This window comes from Octopus sinensis, linkage group LG2 (assembly GCF_006345805.1).
Source record: "Octopus sinensis linkage group LG2, ASM634580v1, whole genome shotgun sequence".
NCBI lineage: Eukaryota > Metazoa > Mollusca > Cephalopoda > Octopoda > Octopodidae > Octopus > Octopus sinensis.
Window position 1 is genome coordinate 139,515,871 of NC_042998.1, and position 22,960 is coordinate 139,538,830.

At 35.6% G+C, this 22,960-nt stretch overlaps 1 protein-coding gene across 2 annotated transcripts in view; it reads left to right on the plus strand.

Annotated features, from left to right (window-relative positions):
* The window catches only part of LOC115232442 (centrosomal protein of 120 kDa-like), a 29,800-nt gene that overhangs the window by 1,110 nt on the left and 5,730 nt on the right, over positions 1-22,960 (plus strand). The window contains exons 2-20 of one of the 2 annotated variants that reach the window (XM_029802319.2): positions 2,652-2,920; positions 3,809-3,929; positions 5,059-5,186; positions 5,390-5,587; positions 6,708-6,827; positions 7,856-7,939; positions 9,208-9,355; positions 10,245-10,325; positions 11,113-11,344; positions 12,572-12,721; positions 13,527-13,644; positions 14,335-14,402; positions 15,435-15,534; positions 16,166-16,312; positions 17,048-17,137; positions 18,898-18,990; positions 19,504-19,616; positions 21,371-21,419; positions 22,712-22,834. In XM_029802319.2, the coding sequence (XP_029658179.1) occupies positions 2,652-2,920; positions 3,809-3,929; positions 5,059-5,186; positions 5,390-5,587; positions 6,708-6,827; positions 7,856-7,939; positions 9,208-9,355; positions 10,245-10,325; positions 11,113-11,344; positions 12,572-12,721; positions 13,527-13,644; positions 14,335-14,402; positions 15,435-15,534; positions 16,166-16,312; positions 17,048-17,137; positions 18,898-18,990; positions 19,504-19,616; positions 21,371-21,419; positions 22,712-22,834 (2,432 nt within the window). The remainder of the gene's footprint in view (positions 1-2,651; positions 2,921-3,808; positions 3,930-5,058; positions 5,187-5,389; positions 5,588-6,707; positions 6,828-7,855; positions 7,940-9,207; positions 9,356-10,244; positions 10,326-11,112; positions 11,345-12,571; positions 12,722-13,526; positions 13,645-14,334; positions 14,403-15,434; positions 15,535-16,165; positions 16,313-17,047; positions 17,138-18,897; positions 18,991-19,503; positions 19,617-21,370; positions 21,420-22,711; positions 22,835-22,960) is intronic. The other variant, XM_029802320.2, reaches the window with a different exon arrangement.

Below are 22,960 nucleotides of genomic sequence, written 5' to 3' on the forward strand. Positions count from 1 at the left end.
TTTCCGTTGTGTTCAATATATTAAGCTTTATTTTTACTATTGAAAGCTCAACAAAATCGTATCAAAACAGTTCAATATCTTCTAAATCAGTGTTTTTCAACCGGGGCTCATATGACCCTTGGGGGTTCATATAAGATTTTGCTGTTCGAATTTGTGCAATAAATTGGTTATACTTCTTCAAGACACAAAATATTTTAACAATTTTTAAAATACAATTCCTAATAATATTTAATTATACATATGCAATTATATTTTTTTAAACATTGAATGGCTATAAGGGTCCACCTGAATACAATAGGAATCGAAGGGGTCTATAGGCAAAAAATGGTTGAGAACAACTGTTCTAAATTTTAACCACGTATTACTTTTTCACTCGTTATGAGTCATCCACTATATGTTTTTTAGCAACAAAATCTCCTCTCCTGTATTCAGTCAATGTATTTGATCCTCAGCGTTGACTTAAATTTTTGCTATCACCATATCAATATATGCATGCATGTTATTTCATGTTCCAAAAGAAAATATTTATCAAAGGTTCATTGGTTTATATCTACTATGTTATCTTTGGGGAGTTTTTGAATACCTATCCCCTGAAGTCCTATATCTGATGGGAAAGGAAGAAAGCAGATTTCCTCCTTCATTTTCTCCAGTATTTCTGTATTCCGCATAATAAAAATTACAATTTTGAAAAAAAATATTTACCAAACATTTTAATATTTTTTTTTTTACATTCCTGCCTCCACCTTCCATACCATTTTGTGTAAGCTATAAGATTTTGAGAGTTAGCTATTCCAAAACTCCACAACTGTCTTTACTTACACTTTCAAGGCAAGCTCCATCACATATATAACCAAACTATGATAGTTTATTTGAGAATATTACAATAAAGATTTAGAACAATTCAGTGAAACAACAATTTACCAAAGTAAAAAGAAAATGGTGAAAGAAAGCAATAAAGAAAAAAAAACAGACAGAATATAAATAAATAAACAAAATAAGTGGCATGCACACTCCTTTAGTTATACATCATACCAAGAGACACCAGTATTCTTTTCTAAAAAATTAGAGGCAAATACATGGCACTACCATGTTGGGGAGACTGAGGTACTGGAACAGCCAAGCTCTCTCCTGAGCTTCAGTGAGATGGGGTAACTATCAAACACTTTTTTTGTAAGTGGTTTCCTTGAATGTCTTAAAAACCACAGGTTGCAAAATGTAATTTTACTAACAGATAACAGTATTTCATAACCAAACACTTTCACCCCTTGAATAGAAAAGTAGTTGGTCATCTTTAGTATGTGGCTCAGTTTGACAAAGTTTCCATTAGGTGTTTAGTGTACCAATTTTTGCATTGATTACAAAGTACTGAAGTTCCTATGATTCCTTCTTTCTACAAAATGAGACCACTTCTCTACTGTATCTTGCTACTAGTTAATACTTATTTCTTCTTCATCATTATCATCATATGCCTGCTATCTGTCCTTGGATTATCACAGTCCAAATCATTTCTTATTTGGAGTTACTGCCCGTCTTGCATGGATTAGATGACCACATTTTGTTCATACGTTTCTGCCCTTCCTACCATCAGTCACTACACAGAGTGCACTGTGTTTGTTCTTGTCATTGCCACAGAGAGTTTGTCATGATCTCCACAAGACTAAAGATTCATCTCTACCATATGCTGTCTCTAATCATTTGCTAACTACTTTACAAAGTGTAGCGGGTTTAGTTTTATTGTAGCACCAAAGATGTTGACGTGTTCTCAACAAGATTAAATGTTTGTCTCTACTCTATGCTAACCTACCCCCACCCTCTCTTCACATCTCTTAACCACTATACACAGTGTACTGCAATTCTTTTCATCCATATAAAACTGAATTTTTGGATATGATATTTCATCTTATCAATCATGAAAACTTCTGCAACAGTTTCTAATTAATTTATTTTCTTACATAAGCCAATCTGTGATATACTTAATATTGCATCTTAATACTATAGTCACTACATAATGAGTCTGTTTTACATGGTTATCAGAGACCTCCATTTATGAAATTTATTTCTTATTGTATTTTACAGAGTACAATAAAAAAATTGATCTTATAAATTGAGTGCTCCAAAAAGCTTATATTACTAAAAACCTAACTTATTACCAATCTCTCATTAGGGTTAGGATTTTTTGAATTTTGTAATCAAGATGAACATGATTAACATTTTACTTTCCATATTGATTTACCTTGTTATGTGGTTTGACACAAAGTTATCAGTTATTTAAAATAATATGTACTACAGACTTTTCATGTAGGGGTTGGTGTTAGGAAGGGCATCCAACTACAGAAACCAAATCAAAAATGAAACTCACAAGTGCAAGGTGGTCTTCTATCCCACCTAGATGAGTGGCATCCTTGAATATGTGCTAACTAAAACTGTGTTGATTCATCCAACCCAAGCCAGTAAGGAAACAATATAAAATGATGATGTTGATGATAAGGATGCTAATGATGATTTCTTATGTTTTCATACTCTTCAGGATTCTGCTATAAAGTTGAGACTGCTGCATAGTTTTTATGTGGAATTAATAACTGGGAAAAAAAATTGTTTTTAAGATTTTTTTCTTACAAGATTCCAATATTATATATCTTTTTTTCCATCAGGTCGGAGTTTCCCCAAAAGGCCCCACCATAAATTGATAATAGATGCTAAATTTGATGGCGAACTTCTCTCGACTGATCCTGTTAATCATACTAGCAAGCCAAGTATAACACAAGAGTTGGCATGGCAATTAACCAAAAAAGGACTTCAGCAACATCGCTTACACCGCAGTTCCATGAAAATTCAGTGTTATGCTTATGATACCCAAAGTACAGTGAAAGAGATGATTGGCTATGTTCTACTTGATTTTCGAGCTGCTACCATGAAGCAGGTTTGTAAAAAGAATTAAATAAATGTAATTTTTTTTTCATATAGAAATTTCATATCTGAAATTAAATGTTAGGTATAGGTGTGGCTGTGTGGTAAGAAGTTTGCTTCCCAACCACGTGATTCTAGGTTCATCCTACTGTGTAGTATCATGGGCAAGTGTCTTCTACTGTAGCCTTGAACCAATTGAAGTGCTGTGAGTGGATTTGGTAGATGGAAACTGAAAGAAGCTTGTCATATATGTGTCGTTCTCTGTGTCTGTGTTTGTCCCCCACCACTGCTTGACAACTGGTGTTGGTTTGTTTATGTCCCTATAACTTAGTGGTTTTGCTAAAGAGACAGACAGAATAAGTACCTGGCTTAAAAAAATAAGTACTGGGGTTGATTAGTTTGACTAAAATTCTTCAAGGTACTGCCCCAGTACGACCACACTGAAATGACCGAAGCAAGTAAACAATACAAGTTAATTTTTTTAACTATGTTTTTTTTTTCACTTCTAAGTCATTCTTCAAAATTCCATTTATCATAGAACAAATGCTCATTCTTTATTATAACTATCTTCTCTTTTCTACAATGTGTTTTAATGTGAATATGTAAATTTTAATGCAATTTTTATGAGTTACTTTCCTTGTATCATAAGGAAATTTCTCTGTCTTCTAGATAATTTTATTTTAACCATTTAGCATTTAAACCAGCCATATCAGGACCAAATATGCTACCTGTCTTATATTCAAACTGGCCATATCTAGCTTTTCACACTTGCCTTACAATATTATTCTAAAAATAAACACTCACTTCATTGAAATTTCAAAGATTTTTGCAAGATTTTTCAATTAACTTATGAATTATGAAACTTTTTTTAATACTCTTGGTGTTATTTATTTTTATTCAGGCATCAAAGTGGTATCCTCTACTTCACTGCAAATATATGAAATCGAAACCTGAACTCCAACTTGGTCTCTACCTTGATCATGATGTGGACGAAGTCAAAAAGATTGAAGAGATGCAAACAAGTATTCTTGACATTTTCTTTTGTTAATTTATTCATCAAAGGATGGGTGATGGTTAGTGGGTGAAGCAATGGAAAATAAATACTCACCATTAACCACACCTCTACCTGTGCTCACCATTCACTGCATTCACCTCTATCCCCATCTGTCTTCCATTTATCTTATACTCACCTTCCTGTAACTTCATGGTATGCCCTAACAACTCATCATCACCATCTTTTTGTATATCTTTGTATGTCTTCTACAACCAGACACCTGTTCCTATCCCTCTATCAGAGTTTAGTCTCTCATCTACTGGTATAAAGCCACCGCCTTGATTCTACAACTCTACTCAATTGTGAGGTATTTTCTTGTGAGTTACTCAGTGATTTCATTTGTGCCAGTGCATTCTTTTAAGTGGTTGGCATGTATTGTAAATAATTATCTGGCTTTACCAGAAGTTCATTTACGTCACTGAGGAATTTAACAGAGCAAATTATATAGAATAACTTTACATTAAGGAGTGGAAAATACAATTTCCTGTAATTTAGATTGCCAAGGCATCCAGTCGTGAAAAACATGTCAAAGCAGACATTGGAGTTTGGCACAGTCCTTTGACTCACCAGCACCTGGCAATCCATCCAAATCTTGCCAGCATGAAAAACGGATGTTTAGCAATGATGATAATCAACCTAAGTGCTTTTTGTTATTTCATTAAATCCCACAACAGCTTGTTGGCGAAGTTCCTTTTTCTTATACATTATCATTTGTAATGGAGTCTTCTATTTTGGAGAAAAAGAGCACAAGCACACGTGATGTTGGCTGTAATATCCTCATTTCACATCCGCTTTTGTTGGATGTTGTTAATTTCCAGGTTGCCAGTCTTCTGTTGAAAGCGTGTCTGACCATTGGGCAATAATATTACCTTACTATGGAAACAAATGAGGGTTGGTGACAGGAAGAGCATTTGGCCATAAAAAAATCTGCCTCAACAAATCCTGTCTGATCCATGCAAGCATGAAAAAGAGGACTTTAAAATGATGATGCCAATTGTGTACATGTGAAAGAGTAAAAGACATGATCTGAAATATGCTTGTGTACTACTTGTATTTATATTCATAATTAAATTATTATATCATTTTGTTTATTACAGATCTAACAACCAATCTACGTCCTATTTTAGATGAAACTGGTAGCTTCTATCAAATTGGCCCAGTTGATTGTTGTCAGGATATATTCATACTAGCTGTCACCATTGTTTATGCATCTAACCTTGCACTTGTAAGCTGCTATTACTATTACTACTACTTTCTAAAACTTTATTGTTACAGATACAAATAAGATTGTTATTTATTTTTGAACACAGAGATGCTGTTAGAAAATAAATTATCTATATTTTGTTATTTTTCTGTATACTTTCTTTATATACATTTGGAAACATCTGTTTTATTTACTTAAAAAATTTTTTTTATTTTTGCCAAAAGTTGATCCCTGCGGCCATCCCTCTACCTGATAATTCCAGTGGATACAGTTTTTATTATTCCTTATTTGGAAATAATGTCTGCAGTGAGACCTTCACTGATTTGATCAACCCAAAATTTGTGCCTGAGAGAGCATCTGTGAAGATCCGAAGCAATCTAGATGTTTTATGTCTCTTCTTTGCAAACCAACCTGGCATCCAGGTAAGTCATAGATCAGTGGTTAACATTGGTTTATAGTTTCTTAAATTGGTTAATATATCTTTTAAAGCAGTGGTTCTAAACCATTTTTTACCTATGGACTCCTTTGGTTACTATTTATTCTGGTGGACCCCTATAGCCATTTAACGTATAGAAACTAGTTTTATAGATACTGCTTTCAAAATTCCTATTTTGTTTTTCACATGTTGACTCGTGTAGGTTTGCAACAGCACTCTCTGAAAGAACATGTTTCAGTGGCTGGAGACCTGTTAAACTATGTAAAACATTAGAGAAAGAGACCTAGTTATTTCTTACAATGAATACATCTAATGAACTTTTAAAGTCCTACTGTGGATCTCCAATTTACTATTTGCTTGCATGGCCCCAACAGAATTTTATGTGGAGTACCAGGGGTCACATGAGCACTGGTTGAGAACCACTGCAAAGCATTAGGAAAGGCATCCAGCTGTAGAAACCATGCCAAAGCAGACACTGAAGTTCAATGCAGTCTTCTGACCTGTCAAATCCTGTCAAGCCAGCTAGCCCATGCCAAGATGGAAGACATGTTAAAAGATGACAACAGCTATGATGATCCTTCAAAGCTAAAATATGGTAGCAAGTTGGTAGTCATTAGTGTTGGATAGAATACCTTGCAGTATTTGTCCCAACTTCCTATGCTCTGAATTCAAATCCCACCTAAGTCAACTTTACCTTTCATCCTTTAGGAGGTAATGAAAATATACCAATCTGAGGCAGTGGATTAATAGAATTGTTAGAGCATTGGATTAAATGCTTTGTGGTATCTCTTCTGGCTAAAAAAAAGCCTCCAACAAATGTATATTTTTTAAAAGATATGAGTAGCACATTTGAAATTTGAACTGATTCTGTTAAAAATTGATGCATTATCAGGTGAGAATTATTAATTACATTTACTTCTAGAGGTGACATTTAAATAACTGCAAGAGGACATCTAGGAGTGACTACGTAGGTGGTCCTTGAGCTCTTAGAGAACTAAATGGTCTGAAATACTTGTTTGACAGTTCTTCCTCTGAAGATTTCTCCTGCTGTCTGCCCACCCCATAGCGATTTTCTGCTCACTGTTTCTTTTGTGATTCTGTTTCAGGTTCATTTTTGTTGTGAGGATATATCGTTTGGACATTGTGAAGTACCTTTAAATACTTTACTGAAACCAGGCAGCACTGAAATCTTCATGCGACCAGTTGTTTTAGAGGGTGATTACACGGTGAGGCTAAAATACAATTTCTTTGCAGTTCTGCCCATCTACCATAGTTAATAATTAAATAATGTAATATATATATATATATATATATATTTGGCAATTTACCTCAATGATTTGTCTATCTACTGCAAGAGGGTCGACCAACGAGAGTTAAGTCCCTTCCTCAAATATATAATGAAGAGTATCGGTGAGAGGATATGAACTGTGAATCTTTTTTTGGCCAGTAAATTAATATTTCTGATTCAGAAAGTTGTTACTATCATGGCTAAGTGGTTAAAAGGTTTGCTCCTCCAATACCACCTCCCCTCTCAAAGTATCCTTGTCTTGCAAGTTACTTGGTGACCCTGCCAGTGCTGGTGCCACTTAAAAAGATTCATTCCACACTGTAAAGTGGTCGGTGTTTGGAAAGGTATCCATCTGTAAAAACCATGCCAAACTGACCTTGCCTGTGCTTGTGCCACGTAAAAAACACTCAGTCCACTCTGCAGAGGGGTTGGTGTTAGGAAGGGTATTCAGCCATAAAATCTCTGCCAAAACAGACACAGAAGTCTGGTGCAGGCTCCTGCCTGGGCAGCTCTTGCCAAACTGTGCAACCCATGCCAGCATGGTAGGAAGATGTTACCTGATGACAATATATACACGCACACACACACACACACACACACACACATGTATATGTGCACCAAGGGTTTTCACAGTTTCCTTCTACCAAATTCACTCATAAGGCATTGGTCAACCCTGAGCTATAGTATGAAGACATTTGACCAATGTGCTATGGAGTGGGACTGAACCATGAAACCACATACTTGCAAAATGAGCTTCTAAATTCAGTGTGACTTTCGGACGTAGAAGGAAAAAGTGGTTCCCTGGAATGGTTGATAGTGAAAAATGGCTAAAATTTTGTTTTTAGTTCAGCACCAAAAACAACTTTAGAATCACTTCTTTGAATAAATAAGCAAAATAATATAACAAAATCAAATTTGAGGTAGCTGTGTATAATTTTGATGTAATTTATTTCTGATTTGTTACAGCTTTTAACTCCAAATAAAACAAAAGTCTCCACTGACTCACCTCCTGTGGTTGGTATCTCAGTTGCACTCTGGAAAGAAGAAATGGTGATTATGGATTTTTTAAATTAAATATTACTAATGTTTTGTTTCCTTCTTCATCACTTTATTTTGCTGGCCACCTTTAAATAGGTGATAGCATGATTCAGCTTATTCTTTACATGCTAGCATGTGTTAGATGTGAAGTTATTTGAGGCAGGATTTTGTTGGTGGATGTTCTTCCTATAGTGAAACTCTTACCTATTTTTTTCAGGTAAAGGATTTTTTTTTTATTTTACAGTTCTTTGAAAGTGCATAGTTGTCAGTCATAATGTCAAACATGAATGTCAACATTGTTGTTATCACAGTTTCACTCAAGTGGTGACAATTGGGGAATATCAACATTCACAAATATTTGCACGTGCTAACACTTATACACATGTAAGCATCATCATTTAACATCCATATTCTATGCTGGCATGGTTTGACAGGATCCAGTAAGCCAGAGGACTGTGTCAAAATCCATTGTCTGCTTCATCATGGTTTCTATGGCTGGTTGCCCTTCCTAATGCCAATCACAATATAGAGTGTACTGGGTGTTGCTTTCTTTTGTGGGACTGGCATTAATGAGGTCACCTAGTAACTTGCAAGACAGGGCCCTCCTCGTGGAGGTGCAGTATTGAGAGAGGTGGATTTGTGCCAGGTGTGCCATTGAAAAAACTGCCTCAACAAATTCCATCTGAATCATGCAATCATGGAAAAGTGGACATTAAAACAATGATGACGATGATGATGCCATACAAACACACAGCAGGCTGCCTGAAGGCTCTGTCTACCAGTTACACTCATAAGGCATTAGACAACCTGAAGCTATAGTAGACAACATTTTCCTACAGGTCAATGTAGGAAAAATGAACTGAAAACTGCATAGTTGCGATGGAAAATTCTTAACCACATGGCCATGTGATAGGTATAGCCTATCACACACACACACACACACACACATGTAGTTTCTGTCTGTATAATTTTAGTCTTAAGTTTTGGCACAAGGCCAGTAATTTTGGGGAAGGGATAGTGCTTAACTGGTTCTTATTTTATTGATTCTGAAAGGATGAAAGGCAAAGTTGACCTCGGTGGAATTTGAACTCAGAATGTAAAGAGGGATGAAATGCCACTAACCATTTTGTCTAGCATGCTAATGATTCTGTAATGATTCTCATCGCCTTCTCTGTATAATTTTACCTATACAACTGTGAGCTGTCAAATTGTATGTCCTAACTTCTTCAGTATTTGTACCAATAAGGTTTTAGCATTAATTTCTATTTATATATTTCCAGAAAAATGTGAAAGAAGTTATAGACCAACAACAAACAGTTTCAGAAGCACCAAAAAAATCAACAGAAATCAAATCTGATGTAAACTATTCTGATACTTTTGAAGACAAAACCAGTTTGGATCCAAGCAGTTTACAAGAATCTCAAAATAGTGAATATGAAACTTATCTAATTTTCATCATTCATCATTATCCTCATCATCTTCATTTTAATCTCCATTTTTCCATGCATCCATGGGTCAGATAGAGTTCAGTAAGGAAGATTTTCTACAGCTTGAAGTCCTTGCTGTTGCTAACCCTCACCTGTTTCCAAGCAAGGTAATATTTCCCCATGTTTCCACAGAAGAATGGAAATGAACAACACTGACTGTATTGAATTATCAGAGATTTTTTGATGTTATATATATATATATATATATATATATATATATATATATATATATATATATATATATACACACATACATACACACACACATATATACATACACACACACGCACTAGGCAATGAAGACAAAAGATAACATTGGAGGGACAGGTTTTAACAAATGTATTAGTTTAATGCTTCAAAAAAGGAAGAGTCTTGACATTTTGGATGCTAGTTCTTCATCAAAAAAAACAAACAAACTGAGAAATAGTTGAAAAAAAAAGGTTAGGGCCAGGTGATATTGCATGTATTCTATATACTCTACCTGTACTCTCCTTTGTCCCATACACATCACATGGCCATTGATATTGACAGCTGTTGTTTACTCTCCAATTTATCTGCCTCTTGCTATCCCTCTCTTCTATCCTCTCTAGTGACTGTGCTATGATAAAATGCACCCAGTACATTCTCAAATGTGATTGGTGTTTTGGAAGGATATTTGCAAGCAATGACCCAGCCAACCCATACCAACTTGGAGAGAACTTGTAAAATAGGGATGACTATGATAATTATGATATTTACATGCATACATCATAATAACAAAAAAACGTTTTAGACAGAATAGACACAATTTTAGCAAAATTTCTCAAGTATATGTACTTGATGCTTTTCAGCCAAAGAAACACAAAACCCGAAACCAGTTCTTGATGCACAAACCACTTCAAATACTCAAATTTCTTCCAAAAAAGATAATTGTGAGTAACGTTTATCTTTTTTTATATTGCTGATGTTGTTTAACTTGTCTTGAGGTAAATTAGAGTCAGTTTGCCTATTTTTAGAGTGTAGGGTAGCCTATAATTATTAAATATTGTAGCCTATTGTTAGAGAGTATAGTAGACTGTTATAGAACATTGTAGTCTATTGTTAGAGATTAGGGCAGTATATTCAACAATTTCCGTCATAATATTGGTTTCAAATTTTAGCACAAGGCCAGCAGTTATGGAGGAGGTGGCTAGACGATTACTAGTACTTACTAAACTAGTACTTATTTTATCAACCTCAGCAGAATTTGAACGCAAAATGTAAAGATGGACAAAATGCCACTAAGCATTTAGTCTGGCATGCTAACTATTCTAACAACTCTCTGCCCTCCACTTTCATTTCCATCACAATACTGGTGCTTATTTCCTCTAGTAATGTAAAGAAGACCCTTGCAGTATATGAACTTACCTCATAGATAATGCCTAAAGGCATCTAGTCCATTGATGTATTGATTGTTTCAAGTTAATATATTTATAATAATTAATTTAAATGTGGTGTCTTTACATATGATAGTAGTGTCGGTACTACAGTAAAATATTCTGTACAGTCTGTAAAGTGGTTGGTGATAAGCAGAGCGTTCAACCATGGCTTGTCTTTTTTAGTCAAACTGTCCAACCCGTGCCATGACAGCATGAAAAAAAAAAAAAGGATGTTAAATGATGATGATTAATATTGGGAGGAATGTTGTTTAATTTGATCTTGATCTGAATTTTATTACAGCACCATCATCATTGTCATCAACATCAACAATTGTATCATCATCAGCAAAAGCAGTCCCAGCAAAAACAACAACAACAACAACAGAAGTTGAAAAGAACTCCAAGGGTAACAGCGAAAGTTCTTCCCAACCACATGTTGTTATTCCTGCTCAATTCCACCATTTCACATTCTCAATTGACCTCACCAGTATTGCTGGCAATCAGATTACAAATATCAGACTGGTTTTCTTACGGTAAGTTTACTTTAATTTCAGCTGTTTGTGTTTGAAAAAAAAAGGGGAAAGCATGTGGGGCTAGGCTACAGGAAGTGAATCCTACCGCAGAAAATCTATTTCAGTGAATTCCATCTGGCCTGTGGAATCATGGAAAAGTGGACATTAAAATGATGATGATGATGTATCTTCTTTTGTCCTCTTTTACTTGTTGTAGTCGTTGGACTGGGCCATGTTAGGGTACCACCTCGAAGGGTTTTAGTCAAACAAACTGACTTCAGTACTTATTTTTTCCTTTTAAGACTGGTCTCTCTTGCCAAATCACTAAGTTTTGTGGATGTAAACAAACCAACACTGGTTAAAAAAGCAGTGATGAGGTGACAAACATACATGTGCATTTCTGTCTACCAAATTCACTCACAAAGCACTGGTCAGTGTGGGGCTATTGTAGATCATATTTGCTCAAGATGCCATGCTGTGAAATTGAACCCAAAACCATGTAGTTGCAAAGCAGGCTTCTTAACCACCCAGCCATGCCTGCACTTACATATATGTGTGTTTGTGTGTGTACATATATAATTAGTCTAACAAGAAAGCATGTGTACTTCTGATGATATCAAAACTGAATGAGAACCCAACTAGAGACAAAATCATAATTGATTGTTTGATCCAAGACACATCAAGCTAAGTGAAATTGTAGTTGTGGCCAGTGCCAGTGACATGTGAAAGATACCTGTACCAGTGGCACATAAAAGGCACCTGTGCCGGTGACACGTAAAAGACACTCAGTACACTCTGTGGAGTGATTGGTATTAGCGGCGAGCTGGCAGAAACGTTAGCGCGCCGGACGAAATGCTTAGCGGTATTTCGTCTGTTGTTACGTTCTGAGTTCAATTTCCGCCGGGGTCGACTTTGCCTTTCATTCTCTCGGGGTCGATAAATAAAGTACCAGTTACGCACTGGGGTCGATGTAATCGACTTAATACCTATGTCTGTCCCTGTTTGTCCCTTCTGTGTTTAGCCCCTTGTGGGTAATAAAGAAATAGGTATTAGCTGTAGAAATCAAGCCAAAACAGACTGGAGCCTGGTGCAGTTCTCCCATTTACTGACCCTAGTCAAACTGTCTTACCCATGCCAGCATGGAAAACAGATGCTAAATGATTAGAAATATTACATTATATAGTATTAATTCATTTCTATGTTGTATAATATTTTGTATGAAATAATTTCTATACTTCCTATTTTCAGTTATGTATATCCTTTCTTTGGAAGTGCTGCTCCAATTCTTACTCACCCACCTGTAAAAATATCCAAAGGAACGGAAGTGTTTCTTCCACACTCCTTTTGTGCCTTCGATTTTGCTTCCATGACTGACCAGCTTCATGAAACATTTCTCAGGTAAATAACTCGCTTTCTAAATGTCTTAAAAGCACCCAGTACACACTGTAAAGTGGTTAGCATTAGGAAGGGCATCCAGCTGTAGAAACCAAGCCAAGTCAGACTGGGACCTGGTGCAGTTCTCCTGCTTGCCACCTATGGTCAAACCACCCATCCCATGCCAGCATGGAAAATGGACGTTGAAGGATGATGATGAAGATGGCTGTGTGGTTAAGAACCTTGCTTATCAACCACATTGTTTTGGGTTCGCTCCCGCTCTTCAGTACCTTTGTCAAATGTCTTCTATGGGCCATCAAAAGCTTTGAGAGTAATTTGGTTGACAGAAGCTGAAAGAAACTTTGTGTGTGTGTGTAGGTGTGCTTGAATGTGTGCTTGTTTCTCCTTGTCTTGATATAATGTAATAGTTGTAAATGTGCATTACGATCATTCAGAGTCCTTCATTTCCAATCTTCTGTGAAAATATGTCTGGACCATAGAGAAATATTACTTTGCTTGGAAACAAGTTTGGCAAGAGGAAGGGCATTTGGCCATTAGAAAACCTACCTCAGTAAACTCTGTCCAACCTATGCAAGCATGGAAAAGTGGACTTTAAAACAAGAGAAACATAGATTGGGATATTATTCTTGTGATAATATGGGAATTTTGAGGACTTTGCTGATATTTGTCTTTTATCCCAGTTGTGCTTTATAGAATTTCAAGGTGTACATTGTAAATTCCAAACATTTTGTAATTGTTACAGTATCTTTTTTACATTTCTTGTTCTCTTCTTTTTAATACCTTGAGCTTTTCTTTTTTCAATTTGTAGTGTACCACTTTTTGTTGAAGTCTGGGAGAGAGATCGGAACCTTTCGAAAGATGTTTTGCTTGGAATATGTCGTTTGCCGTTAGCAAAAATATTGACTGCTGAGAAAACTAGGATTGTTGTAAGTGATTGATGTTTGAACAGTATTGACCTTTAAGATTGTAGAAAAAATATAATAGTAAATTATATATGTATGTTCAATGGTATTTAACACATTTGTGTACACTTGAATGCAGGAAGACCTTCTGCTATGAAACTAGTCTCAGGAGAAATTTTTTCATCTCAGACAATATGTGTAAAAACATATTGGGCTATGAATAACATCTTTGAATTGTAGGACACAAGCTTTTGCTTTGTTGTATGTTATTAGCCACAAATACTGAAGTCATCTTTCAAAACCCTATCAGAAGAATATTATATTTTGATGCAAATTACCATTGCCCATCCAACAAATCATACTAAATAAATTTCTTTCAGTTTTAGATCTTTGGCATTTACTGTTTTTCTCACATGCTTGACACAGTTTGCTCTTTATGCAAAAGAGAACTCTTTATTTTCATCATCATCATCATCATCATCATCATCATTATTATTATTATTATTATTATTATTAGTAGTAGTAGTAGTAGTAGTAAACTGTATATGTGTATATATATGTGTGTGTGTATATACACACACACACACACATATATACACACATGATTTCTAAGGTTTAGCCAAATATTTTTTATCTATACATTTATCTCGGTATATACTCACACCTTCTCTCAAATGTCAGTATAACCATGTGATTTTAATTTCTTATCCTCAGGATTCATCAAATGGCAATGGATGGAGACAAGTGCACAAAGATACCCTTGTAGTGTCTTCAGCTGATGAGTAAGTTTATAGTTTATTGCCAAAGTGTCTTTCATTCTTTAGCCATTCCTCTATTAATTATAGCAAAGACTTGAGACATCAGTTACAGTAAAAACATCAATGTATAAATTACAGTAAAGACATTGATATATCAAGTCATCATCATCATCGACATCATTCTAACTTCCATTTTTCCATGCTTGCATGGGTCAGATGAAATTTGTTGAGGAAAGTTTTCTACAGATGGATGTCTTTTCTGTTGCCATCCCTCACCTGTTTTCGAGCAAGATATTTTCCCATGGAAGATTGGAAATGGACACTGTTTAGCAGTGATGTTTGTTTGCAGCCCTCATGCAATGTCAAGACAAGGACACATTAATACGTACACACATATACCTACATACATACATATGTGCACACATATACCTACATACATACATACACGCATACATATACCTACATATATATGTGTGTGTGTCCAACCCATGCAAGCATGGAAAAGTGGATGTTAAAATGATGATATATGATAGGCTTCTTCCAGGTTCAGTATACCACATCCAATCTCAAGGCTTTGGTTGTCCTGGCGCTATAGTAGAAGATACTAATCCAAGGATTAGTATCTTCTACTATAGCATCCAAAGTGGTACTGAACCTGAAATTATGTGCTTGGGGAAACAAACTTCTAAACTAAACAGCCACATCTGCACCTATTAAACCATGCTTACATCAATTAAATGGTCTGTTGAGAGGTCTTGTCTTGTAAGTTACTTGGTGACCTCACTGCTGCTGGTATTACATAAAAAGCACCCAGTGCACTGTAAAGTGGTTCATGTTAGCAAGGATATCCGGCCAAGACAGCCAGCAGAATTTGGTACGGCGTTCTGACTTGCTAGTTCCTGTCAAATCGTCCTACGCAGGCCAATGTAGAAAACTTATAATAAATGATAATGTTGCTGTAAGTTTTAAAATATATATATAATCTGTGTTTTATTTTTTATGAAGAATTCCTTTAGAATTTATTAAGCATTTTTGTTTTACTACTTACATCTACAGGGGAAAACAGAAAATAGCTACCCTTACTGTGGTTTTAACTCTAGAAGACTGGGGAGCCATCCACGACCAACGCATCATATTAAATGACACATCATCTCAGGTAAGATGACTCAGCACTTTCACTTTTCCCTTCACTCTTACCATATTTCAGTAAACTGATCACAAATTTCTCCTAAGATTGTCCTTTAAACTGGTAAACTTATCACCTAGGACTTCATTTTAAGTTACTGTAATTTGAATATGTTCAAAGATGAATTGTTTGTTTCTTTTTTATGTGCATTTTTTTCATGTCAGCATGAGTTAGAACATTGTATATTATTGAGGTGATGTTTTTTATTGTCAGCTGGATGCCTTTCCTGCTGCTAACTCTTAACTAATTTTTAACTTAAGCAATTTTCATTCCACACCTCCTTGAAAGCACTAAGTGACTGGATGATTTACTGACAATGAGATGTCAATAAATATCACTGTCAATAAACATCACAATTTTATGAGGTAGTGCAGAATATAGGCATACGATACATGTGCATGTACACCCATACACACCTGCAACCATGTCCTTATTCATTAACACACACACATATACACACACGTGTAAAGGTGCATTGCCTTCACATATGGTTATGTTTATAAACAGCAATAAGGCATTTGAATATAATTAAAAGGAAAGAACATGAAATTTTAAACTAAAGATTGTATTTGTTATTATTATTTCTTTTGTTTGCTTCCAGGTCCACAGTGTACCTCAAGAGAATTCTAATACCAATGCTAACAAACTCAAAAATCCTGAGAAAGATCTAAGAGAAACTAAGGAGTATCAAGTTGCTATGGAACTGGAAATTTGGAAAGAAGCTCAGAAGCAGAAGTTTGAAAATGAAGTAAGCCTCTATTGAAACGAAACTTTCTGTATTCCTGATTAAGAGTACAGTGCAAATCAATAACTTTAATCATTAGGAAATAATGAAATGAAGGATGGGCGCACAGGCATGACTGTCATTAAGAAGGTGGTTTCAGGTTCAGTCCCACTGCATGGCACCTTGGCCAAGTGTCTTCTATAGCACTAGGTCGATATAATCCTTGTGAGTGGATTTGGTCGATAGAAACTGAAAGAAGCCCATTGTGTGTATGTAGGTATGTATATGTGTGTACATACATACATGTATGTATTTGTGTAGATTAAGAAAGCAGTCTTTTTGTTTTAACATCATGTGATAGTTGTAAATTAGTGTCACTGTCATACAAGCTGTGTCATTCATTTCCAATCTTCTGTGGAAACATGCCCAGCCATGGAGAAATATTATCTTGCTTGGAAACAGGTGAGGGTTGACAACAGAATGGCAGTCATGCAGCTGCAGAAATGTGACTCAAGAAATTCTATTTGATCCATGCAAGCATGGTAATGTGGATGTTAAAATAATAATGAGGATGGTGATGATCTCTTTCTCTCTTTTACATATATGTGTGTGTGTAATATGTTGAGATATATATATATATATATATATATATATATATATATATATGTAATCTGAAGTTGAGATATATATTATGAATATATAAATGTGTATAAAATATCTATGGCTCAATAGTATTAATTCTTTCTTCTTTGTTTTTAGTTGAAACAGAAAGAAATTTCTTACATGAGAGTTTTGGCTGATGAATGGAAGAAAAGAGACAGGGAGCGAGAAGTAGTTCTAAAGAAGAAGGTTTGTCCGCATTCTATTTTTGCTACTAATAAATCACATGTAAAATATTTTCATTTGTAATTGACATTATTATAACTTAGCATTCTTCATTAAACTTTATTTTGATAACTTAATTACGAGAGTTTTCTGAAATATTCACAAGCTGACCAAGATACTTTCATGGTGATGCAGCGTTTGGATCCTATTGGTGAAGATGCTTTCATCTTACAGTTCTATATTTAAGAGTTGAGGAATTATGTATATTATTTACATTTGACAGATATTTGTCCTCATCTTGTTTGTTGTTAACACAACGTTTCAGCATATATACCCTCCAGCCTTCATCAATGATGAAGGCTGGAGGGTACATCAGCCAAAATGTTGTGTTAACGACAAACAAGATGAGGACAAATATCTGTCAAATGTAAATAATGTACATAATGTGCTTTCGTCTTGTTAGTCAAAAAATGTCCTAAACAGCAGATATGACATCATCATCACTGCAATACTGCTTCCCAGCCAAGTGTTTTTTCATGTTGGGGAATAGATGATAGTCAGATGGGGCTAAATCAAGAGAACAGGGAGATTGATCAACCAGTTAAAGCCACAGTCCTGCACAACAGCCATTGAAAACAAGGATTTGTTAACTGGAGCATTGTCTTGATGAAACAAGAATTTTTTTGTCAGTTTTGCTGGGCATTCAGTCTTGATAGCCTTCTGTAATTGCTATAGCAAGTTGGCATAGTACTCTCCATTGATGGTGTGTCCCTTTTGAAGTGATATCTTTGTTTCTGGCCCAAAGTGATGAACCCAACACTCATCCTGGGTCAGGAGATGTTCAAGGAAAGCAATTGGGTCTGCCTCAAACAATGTCAGATTTTATTGTGATGTGATCAACCTGGTGCACTTTTGATTAGGTGTCAGAAGACATGGTACCCACTGAGCAGAAACCTTTATCATGCCAAGTTCATTGTGTAGAATATTCTCAACTCATGAGATATGCTAATAACATTGGCTATTTATAGTCAATTGCCTGTCATCAGTCACCATGTGGTAAACATAATAAATGTTTTCCTTGGTGGTGGCAGTTGCAGGACGTCCAGACCTTGGTCATCTCTCATGACTTTCTGGTCCCCTCCTAAATTCTGCTGCCCACTTTTGCACTGTTGATAAAGCTGGAGTGTCATCCCCTAATGTAGCAACCATGTCAGCATGAATGTCCACGGAGGCTAAACCCTTTTTCTGCAGGTACTTGTTAACACCACAATATCAAATTTAGTTTATTTTCAAACAGAAGTTGCTACTAGTTACTTTTGAAGTCTTCTCTGAACTGTGAGATGTTAGTTTACCTGGAAAGAAACAATATAGTTATTAATAAGAAGCATTGAAATTAATGCATGCAAGATTTCACAGCTCTAGCATTGCTCCTTCATAGTCAGCCCATGAACATTTCAGCTCACTCTCATACTTAACACATAACACTAGCATTTAGATTACTCTGCCAAATATAATGTTTATTTATTCTCATTGTATTTTATTGTATCAAATAGAATGCAAAAGTTGCAGAATTTGAGTTGCAAGATAACTTATGGAGAAGCACAAAGTAAAATAAGGCTTGTGTTTTCATAGAGTAAAAATTAGTTGACTCCTCTTTCTTTTATGATATTAGGGTTAGCAAGCTGAAACCTAAAAGGTATTTAAGTCTGTGTATTTCTTTTCTGATACTAGTGTTGGCAAAATATAAATATATTCTTTGATATGAAAAAAATGTTTTTATGTAGCTTTCAGAATACAACCAATTGGAAGAAACTTTGCAGAAAGCCTTAAAAGATTTAGCTAAGAAAGAACAAGAATTAACTGCCAAAGAAAAAGAGGTGAGCAGTTAAATTCATCAATATTTCACTCTTTATCTGTTCCCTTTTGTATATGTTTTTGTTTGTAATCTACAAATACACATAGGGCCAAAAAACAAAAAGATACTGGTGATATCCAGGAGGTAGTTTTGGAAAGTATTCAATAACTACAGGATTGGCTGTGTGGCTAAGAAGTTTGCTTCCCAATCACATGATTTCAGGTTCAGACCCACTGCATGGCACCTTGGGCGAGTATTTCCTACTAGAGCCTCGGACTGACTGTAGTCTTGTAAGTGTATTTGATAGATAAAAACAGAAAGGAACCCATTGGGTGCATTTTGTTGTACATGCACACTGACATTATACATCCAGTGGAGCATAGTGGCTTCATTTCTTTGAAGCCTTTGCATATCATGTGCAGTCACAGCTCCTGTTTCATTGCCATGTAGTGTAGATGTCTGTACACAGGCATCATGTATAATCACACCAAACATATGTTGTGAATAATTCAAATGTTACTATTTTATGCTTCAGGTAGTCCAGCTGCGAAATGATCAGAATCGAGAACATGAACGTAAGTTGGCTGAAATGAAAGAAGCTTCTCAAAGACTCCAAGATGACTGTGAACATCGCATCCAGTTAGAAAGGTTGTTTACTGCTTTTAACATTTAAAAAATAATTCACTTTCAGCTTTAACAATTTATCCCCCACTTAAACGTGGATGTTCTATTTGAACAAACTTTACTGCAGTAATTACCATAAGAGAAACTCTCATATAGGCTTTTTGATGTGAAATACCCTTTTGTTTATATTGCTAGTGGAGAGATAAATCTGTCATTTCCAATGCCAAGAACCCCAGATCATGTGATTTCGACCTTGCTTGGTCTTGTCAGTGATGGATACTTGACTGCTGGAGGCAGCTGCAATTCAACAATTTATACAAAACCTCTGTTTTTCAGACATAGACTTGTGTAGAAAAAGATAAACCCATCTGAAGAAACACAGAAATAAATATTATATAAGCATAATACCATAATTTTAGGCATAGGAGGAAATACTGGCTGTATATCCCTTATATGCTCTTCATACCCTGGCAAATAATTTGTTACATATATTGGATCATTCCATAAATAATGTGGTTTTTTCAAATTACATTAACTAAAAGTCAGAGGGGTTCAGGATAAACTTCTTGCATCAGCTTGCGATAAAAGCAGGTAGTAATTTTACCTTGTACTTTTTCTTAGTGCAAGTTTTGAAGAGTGCAGTTCAATTTTAACAGTTATTTTTTCAAAGCTATTATGGAAGTGACAAAGGGAATATTCGGCATATTTTGCTTTATGAGTTCAATAAAGGCAACAATGCAATGGAATATTAATGCAGTATATGGGGGTTGGACAATAAGCATAAGCCAGTGTCAACAGTGGTTCTAGAAATTCTGAGCTGGCAACTACAACCTAGAAGATGAGCCTCGTCCTGGGAGATTTGTAGAGCTTGATGAGAACATCCTGCAAACCTTGGTGGAACAAAATCCCATCGTAACTGTTGAAGAACTAGCAGAGAAACTTGGATTTGGTCATTCAACCATTCATTGACACCTGTGTGCCATTGGGAAAGTCAGCAAATTGGGTCAATGGGCTCCTTACAAACTTTTCTAATCGCATGCAGAGAGTGAATGTGTGAGCTTCTTTGTTGTCATGTCCCACGAATGAACCTTTTTGGGGCTGAATAGTAACTGCTTACAAGAAATGGGTTCTCTATAAAAATGTCAAGCATAGAAGATAGTGGGTAGGGAAAGGAGAAACATTGGCACCCCAGGCTAAAGAAAGTCTTCACCCACATAAGGTGTTATCTGTGTGGAGGGATATGAAAGGTTTAGTCCACTTTGAACTTTTAAACCCAAACCAAACGACAACAAAGGAGATCTACTGCAAGCAGCTTGAGTGGCTTAAGTCAGTACTAGAAGAAAAACAACCATCTTTGGTTTCAAGACGAAAGGTTTCTTCCATCAGGATAATGCTTGGCCACATACAGTGAGGATGACATTCTGAAGGCTGGAGCAATTTGAATGGGAAACGATGCCCACTCACCATATTCGCCAGACATTGCCCCATCTGATTATCAATTATTCTGAGGTCTTCAAGATCATTTGGACAGTAGAAATATGAATTCTGTAGATGAGGTCAGAACAGTACTGGAGGAGTATTTTTTGTCACAGACAAGTGAATTTTGGAAGAGGGGCCTTGCAAGTCTACCAGATAAATGGAAGAGCATTGTAGAAACTGCAGAGTATATTTTAGATTAAAGAAGAACTTTGTTTATCTTAATTTTGAAAAATAAAAGTATAAAAAGATGCATTATTTATGGAATGACCCAATATTTCTCATTCTTTCATTTTATTCAGAGTGAAAACATCAGAATATGAAGGATTGGTCTCTAAATACAAACAGGAGGTAAAGATATATTTTTGAATATTTGTATTTCATTTTTTGTTCAGGATATTGTTTTCTGTTTTCATTGACATTATCATATCCATCACAAATACTAGTACTGTCACCATCATCACCATAGTTTTGGGCCAACAAAAGCCTTCTGAGTGGATTTTTGTAGATGCTTGCAACAGATTGGTCTCTGCTCAAGTCATCCTTAATGCCAAATTGTGATGATAAACCAGTTGACAAATTATATCTAGCACTTGAGTAGGCCTTAATGGGATTTGAATTCAAAATGCAAAGTGTTGGAACAAATACCACAAGGTAGCCGCTCTGATGTTTTTACAGTTTGACCAATCCACTGTCAAGGATTGGTTGTGTTTTTTATTGATCCCTAAAAGGATTAAAGGTAAAGTTAACTTCAGCAGAATTTGAACTCAGAAGTGCAGGTGTGCCTGTGTGGTTATGAAGTTTGCTTCCTAACCACATGGTTTTGGGGTTTGGTCCCCACTCTGTGGCACCTTGGGCAAGTATTGTCTTCTATTTTCCCTGGCCAAACAAAGCCTTGTGAGTGGATTTAATTGATGGAAACTGAAAGAAGCCTATTGTATGTATGTATGTATGTATGTGTGTGTGTATGCATGTATGCATACATGCAGTGTCATTTATTTCCATTATCTTGTGAGAACATTTCTGGCCAGAGAGAAATATTACTTTGTTTGCAAACATGTGAGGGCTGGCAACAGCAAAGGCATCTGGCTGCACAATAAACTGTGTGGCTCCACCCACTAAGACTACAACAGTAACAACAACAATAAACTCTGTCCAACCCATATAAGCATGGAAAAGTGGACTTCAAAATGATAATGATGATGAGTGTAGTTAGAATATATTTGCTGATTGTTTTGTACATAGTCATACTTGAGTTTAGCACTGAAAAATCAGGAGTTACAGGTAATTGCTTAAAGGTTTAGTTGTATCTCCTTGTGTTAGCTATTTTTTTTTTCATTTACACAGCACATTTTACATGCTGTAAAGTAGTTGGCATTAGGAAGGACATCCAGCTGTAGAAACCAAGCCAGACCAGACTGGAACATGGTACAGCTCTCCAGCTTGCCAGCTCTGGTCAAACCATCCTATCCATGCAACAGATGTTAAAGGCTGATGATGATTATTAGTTAACTATGAATTATCAGTTCTTCAGTTTTTAGGCTGATATCACATCAACTTGGTTAACTCAAACTTTCTTGTGATGAATAGGTAAGCCAAAGGTTGTTGACTCACTCTGTTTTATTTTTTTCTCACTTTTAAAGTTATTGGATGCTGAGAAGCGGTATACAGCACTGAGTAAAGAGTTCAGCATTTTCAAAGAACAAGAAAATAGTAAACCTGAGGTCCGTCTGCAATCCGAGATTAATATTTTAACAGTTGAAAAAGTAAGTATTGCCACAATTAAAATGCAGTTTGTAGTGATTGCTTATGAACAGTATTACATTGTTGCGGAATGTAATTTTTATTTTATTTGTACCCTACATTTAGTTTTTTTAATTAGCATGTGTGAA